The sequence below is a fragment of the Odontomachus brunneus genome, unplaced genomic scaffold (genome assembly GCF_010583005.1).
Source record: "Odontomachus brunneus isolate Ranch 3 - 2012 unplaced genomic scaffold, Obru_v1 Obru_scaffold_009, whole genome shotgun sequence".
Lineage (NCBI taxonomy): Eukaryota > Metazoa > Arthropoda > Insecta > Hymenoptera > Formicidae > Odontomachus > Odontomachus brunneus.
In genome coordinates, this window is record NW_022639459.1 from 2177427 (window position 1) to 2184013 (window position 6587).

The window sequence follows — 6587 nt, forward strand, 5'->3', positions numbered from 1 at the left end:
GAGAGAGAGAGAGAGAGAGAGAGAGAGAGAGAGAGAGAGAGTGACCGCCGAGTCACTCGGATCTGAGCGATGGTTCACATGTGTAGAACGAATGGTCCTCCACTTTGAGCTACTTCGTTCGAAATTGATGAATGAATCTGATGTACACTGCCGTTCACAGGATTGATATTCACAGTATTCGTACTGATCGATTGGCTCAGTCAAAATTATTTCTGAGCTCGAATAGAATACTCTTGGAATTTCGTATTTTCGTTATTTTCATTATTGCCTCGACTGAAAATATTACCACTCGTGAAATTCCACACGCATTCTAAGAAATTTAAAGACTATTCTTTGAATTTCGTGAAGATATTATTGCTTTCCATTCGTTTTCAGTGAGATTCCATTCTAGGAGATTTAGAGATGACTTTCTAAATTCATTAGAATAAAATTCCTCCCATTCGAAAAACAGAGTGATCACCAAGTCACTCGAGCGATTTTTCACACAGCGCATTCTACTCTCTAAATCATAGAGTGAACATTTTCATCTGAAATTGAAGAGTGAATCTGACGTACTTCATCAAAGAATATCACAAGAACATATTTACTTTTTACTTGTTTTAAGTGACAAGATTTCACTTAAAAATATTTAAAAACTACTCTCTAAAAAGTAAAATTTTATTTGAAAAGCGGAGTGATCACCTAGTCGCACGAATTCGAGGGATTGTTCGAATGCGGAATGAATGTTTCGCTCTGAATCACCAAGTGAATACTTTCATCCGCAAGTAAAGAGAGTGAATCTGATATATTCCATCGTTGACAAGAACATATTCACTCTAACCGACTGAGACATTTTCTCCACCCCTTAGAACGGAGTCAGAATCCACTCTAAGCCTGAGTGAAACATTCACTCCCGTAATTTCGAGTGGCAGTATTTTCACCACCTCCGCTTCGGTGCGGAAATACCGTCGTTTTCCTCTTGTCTTGAGTGAAATTCCACTCCAAGATATTAACAGAGTAACAAAGCGTGGTACAATCGCGTTACGCCGTAACGCGACTCGCTGGTGTTTCTCTGCGGTAAAACTTCGACTACACCCAGTTCTAGCTTAAAGAGTTTTAACGGGGGCGATGAGGGAAGAGAAAGAAAAAGATTGGACGGCGTAATGAAAACGACGGATAACTGCTTCACGGGATGAGATATCTCCGCGCTTCTTAAACGGCCATCAGCTCCCCGGGTGTTTCTCTTGTCATCGAATCCACCAGCACGCGCTATTATCGCGACGCGAGGACACGCGAGGAACGAGCTGCGCAATTTGCCGTGCCGGCTCGCACAGCAGCCCCTCGAACGTGAAGCGAGACGGTCGGTGTTTTGATTGGAAACGAAGGGAGCTTCGATTTTGTCGGAATAACCGCGCGTGGAATAACTGCTCAAAACGCGGGAGTTGTACGTACACAAACGTGGCGGTACATACGAGATGCGCGTGCACACACGACACGGCACGAGATTGCGCCGCGAAGACGTGTCTCCACGGCGACTTTTTAGCGAGAGAGCCGCCCGGTATCGGAAAAAGCTGTGGGGGTAAGCGCGCCGTATACATATCGCATATACGTATACTATAACGTATATATTACGCGACAGAGGAAGCGCTCCCGGATTATTTCGCGACGTTTCCGAGAACGAGCGGCTGGTATTACGGTACACTCGTAATACGCAGATCCCGCTGTTCCACGCGCCCCTTTATTTTCCGCCTGATCGATACGCACGCCGGCGAGAAGCCATTTGCACTTGATACAACTCGGAGATTCCCGACTCAAAGGAATTATATGCGTTTATGCCTCCGAGGAGGAATTAATTCCGCTCTACAAGCCTAAGAACAATGACGTGTCGGCAACGTGTAACGCGCGTAATTATGCAATCTCTCTTGCATTCTGTGTCATGATTATGAATCTCACGTTACATTCGATTCGATACGACAGCGCGGGGTGATTCGTCCGGGAGAATTGCTCGAGGGAATTGGAATGTTCCGCTTAATTGCGGCATTATTTGGCGTGCAAAGTATACCCCTTAAATGATACAGGTTGGCTTAATTGACCTTTGAGCACGGAACGCTTCGGAAGTTTGTTTCAGGCCTTAGTTGCGCAGATATGTTATGCCGATAATTGGAAACTCGCCACGAATAATGACCTCCCTCGACATTTTCGATGAGCGAACATTTTCTCCAAATTACTCCGAGTAAACAAGTTGCTCAGAGTGACTGCTACGTAAAGTTAAGTTCACCAGACCTGTGAATCCACTCAGGCCCCAGATTCTCCAAAATATCTCGCACATTTATAGTTCATGTTACGTATACTATAGCTTTTCACTAAATGTCGTATGCGAGATATTTTCGAGAATCTAGCCCCATGTGGATAACTGAAATTTGTAGAAGTTAAAAAGTCACAATTCTTTCAACACTGAGAGAAAAATGTATGATATTTGGAACTATAATGGCATAGTAAAAAGATTATATTATAGTTAGGAATATAATTTTTTATAGTAAATGTTTTTTTATAATTTTTTATAGTAAATGTCACCATAATATTTGTAATATTTACAATAAAAGCATAGTATGACTGACCCGTGTAAAATTTTTACCAAGAATTATAATTATTTGAAATAAAAAATATAATAAGGTAGCAAATATCGAATGATAAGAGAAATTTTATATGGTCTACTATTTTATATAGTCAATACAATTGGAAAATTTGGCAAATATAGGTACATGTAACTATATTTCCAAAAGATGCTTTATCATATATATATAGAGTAATAAAATGGTGACTATAAATCTGTGTTCATTCTACTATGTCTTCATGTTTAGATGAACTATAAATATATGTTTGAGGTCAAAACGAACTATAAAATATAGTGAGATTATAATTATTCCAACTATTTTTTTTCTCTCAGTGAAAACATTCGAAGAAACAAAAGAATCAGAAACGTCGAGACAAGTGGACAAATATCTCGTCTTCAGTCCGACAAACCGCGTATTTTTAAACCCTTGTATAACCCCTTGTGTAAACCCTCCGCCAGTAGTAATTTCCAGCGCATAAATACGAGTTGAAAGCAAGTGACTCTATAGCCAATGAGCGAGAAAAGCTATCGGTCTTGAATCGAAACCCGCTCGATCGGGAATGTTTTGCTTTTATTCGCCCAGGTGACCTGCAGTTCCCCGCGATGAGACGTTTGAGCATAGCCACCGCCCACGCATTCCTCCTCGTGTATGCGACGACGTCGTTGCCGAGCTTCGAGTGCGTGAAACGTTGCTTCGAGGAAGTGAGAGAGCAACGACCCGACTTCCAGGTGCGTCGCGAAACCGATAGAATAAAGCCGATGGACAAGTCTCCTCTCGCGAGATCTCTGAATTCTTCATTGAGAAAAAGCGCTTGGCTAAAAACTATTAGTAATTATAGTTATATACAGCGAAAGAATTATTATCAAGGGAAACATTTCAATTTTTGTAGTAAGTGTTACTGTAGTGTTAGCGATAATAATCTTATATGCTATTATGTATACTTAATTATTTACTTAAGTAATACTTAAGTAATCTTATATTACTATTATGTATACTTTTTGGTTGGAACAACAAAAAGATATAATTAACACTATAAATGACGAACTTTAGCGAGATTGACGCTTCTGGCAGAACGACGAAAGTAAGAAAACGCACACGCTGAAAGTTTCTGCGAAATACATAGATATAAAAAGATATGTCTATAAAATGACACTTGCAGTCGATCGAGCAAATATATGAAGCACTTCCCGAACACTTCCCTTTTGCTCCAACAATTAATAAATAACCGTAAAGTTAACGACCCGCGAGCTTTCTTTCTTATCTGTCTTTTCTCGACTTTGTCAGCCGTTAACTTAACCGTTCCTTTCTCAGTGTTCAGATTAGAGATTTTACGAGGTGATAGATCCTTTAAGCACGTGAGAGATTTCGTACAGGACGCAATTTCGTTGCGACAGGAGGTGCCGATAGTCGTCGCTGGTAACAAACTCGACCTGGCGCCGGCACGAAGGGAAGTGCCCATCGAGGACGTCAGCGAGTGGCTGTTTTGCGAATTGCCAAAGCTGCGCGCCAAAGTGATGGAGTGCTCGGCGAAGGACGACTACAATATCAAGGATATCTTCAGGTGTTTCGTCACGTTATCCAGGATCGTGCCGAAGAATCCCCCTGGCGAGTCCGACGAGTCGGGCCTTAGAAGAAGATGTTCGGCGTATGGATCGCGCAGGTACCGTAATACTAACGTTATTCGTCCGTTTAACAACGCTGATGACTTCGATTATGTCGATCATAAAGTCATAAAGACTTTGCAGCTTTCACCCAGAAGCTGCTTCTTGAAGTGAATCAGTAATATTTTTTAATGATCAATTTATATCACAAAGACCTTCTAGATATTTAATCAAGCAAGTAAGATATATGTGTGTGTGTGTGTGTGTGTGTGTGTGTGTGTGTGTGTGTGTGTGTGTGTGTGTGTGTGTGTGAAGCTGCTGTCAAATAGAAAGTTTTATTTTAACAAAAAAGATTCTTTCAGTCAAAACTTTCCTGTATGAAAAGGACAACCGTTAATTTTGACGAAAATTTCAAACACAGATTTACTCAACGCAACTTTCAGGGTTTATGTTTTATGGTCCTAGAAACATAATGGCGAAGTAATTTTTATTGGCAATCTCTGAGAAAGTATACAAAATGGTGGAAAACCAATTTCGGCAGTGACAGATCTTAGCAAATATCGAAAAATTAATCGTCCATCTGGTCATCTGAATATATTTTCAGATGGCCGCTGAAACGATGGATGATGAATATGAAAGCACGCACATAGATCAGTTTAAGGAATATCATGACATTGAAATAGAAAATAATGAGGAAACTGAAATAAAAGGTGAAAATGATAATAAAGATTGAGGTTTTGTTAAAAACTAAATAAACCAAAGAATAAACAAAAAAATAAAAAATAAATAAAAATATGTAAACACATACACGAAAGGTGTAAATCCGACCGTGCAACTTCCACGCGATGCACTTGGATAATGCTAATGCCAGCGGTACTGTAATTTTCATTTTAAGCCTCATAACTCGAATAGTACTTAATGAAAAAATATTTTATTATAGTATTTTGTAAAGCTCTTGAGGTAAACTACAAGAATATGTATTAAAAAATAGGAGTTTAAGTTTAAGAAATTGAAGGTAACCTCTACGTGACCTTGATAACGCTATTCAAGGTCACACTAGTACTACTATGTAATGCGTCACGTAAAACCTTATAATTTTTGTATGAAATATTTTTTTCGAAAATGCGTATTTTTCGATATTTGCTAAGGACTGTCACTGCCGAAATTGGTTTTCCACCATTTTGTGTGCATTTTCTTGAGATTGCCAATAAAAATTCCTTCGCCACTATGTTTCTAGGACCTTAAAACATAAACAGAAAGTTGCGTTGAGTAAATATGTGTTTGAAACTTTCGTCAAAATTAACGGTTGTCTTTTTTTTGTTGACATAAGATTTCCTATTTGGAAGCAACTCCAACTAGCTATTGGCTCTCATAGGCTTTACTTACTTGTAGTCTCTGATTAAATCAGTATTATGAATTGGCAAGTTCTATTACTTTCTTGAAAATCCAAGAATATCTAGAGATATATGAGATAAGACTTTTACTTTCAACTGATTTCAGAAAGGCTTCTTTGTAATCGGCTTCAAAAACAAACTTTCAGTAAATAATTAAAAATGAAATAAGAAATTAAATTTGAAATAAGATCTTTTTTTTAACAAACATAAACCACCTTTGAAAGTCTCAAAAACTCTAGAAAGTGTGAAATAATTTTGAATCGATATTCCCGTGTATCCGCAATCCTATCTTAATGTTCTAACGACATTGGAACTTGGCGCGAAAAAGATAAATCAAATAGATAACTAACTATACAACCGCAGAAGGATAAACAATAAAAAAAAAATGTTATGTTAGGCAGTTTACCTTATTTTTCTTCTTTACCAATTGCAATGTTGTACTTATAATCAACCCACATCAATGCTTATAATTGCTTCTAATACTTATAAGTACAGCATTTCTCTGAAGAACCACCAATAACTATAAGTTCAACTTTTTCTGAAAAACACACTGATTGTACCTTCAAAAGCATAACTTTCTCACCAACGAGCCCATTCAAACACGCCCCTTTCCATGCGCGAATTCGCGCTGGGAATAAACTCATCGACAAATTGGGGCGAGTTTATCTTAACAAATATTTCGCGCCCACGGGTGAATCACGCTCGATCGATTAAACTGCTAAAAACAAAGCGAGCGTCACGTTCATATCCCGCGCGCGCGGCGGTTGACATGTCGCTTAATGTCGAGCCGCGAAACGCTGTCGAATGTCCGCGGAGATATTCATTAAACGCGTCGACATGTCGATAAAGACCCCAAAAGAAACTCGGACTTGGCGTGTGCCGATAACACGTGCTAAACAAGATCGGCAATGTGATTTTTTTCAAACGATCGCGCGCGCTCGCTCGGGATTTCCATCCAGCGAACACCGTCGGCTGCACAGTACCCCCCCCCCCCCCCC

At 39.3% G+C, this 6587-nt stretch overlaps 1 protein-coding gene across 1 annotated transcript in view; it reads left to right on the forward strand.

Annotated features, from left to right (window-relative positions):
* Positions 1-6587, forward strand: part of LOC116854165 (GTP-binding protein Di-Ras2) — a 181011-nt gene that overhangs the window by 169717 nt on the left and 4707 nt on the right. The window contains exons 6-7 of the mRNA XM_032835817.1: positions 3177-3322; positions 3989-4254. Of these exons, the coding sequence (XP_032691708.1) occupies positions 3177-3322; positions 3989-4254 (412 nt within the window). The remainder of the gene's footprint in view (positions 1-3176; positions 3323-3988; positions 4255-6587) is intronic.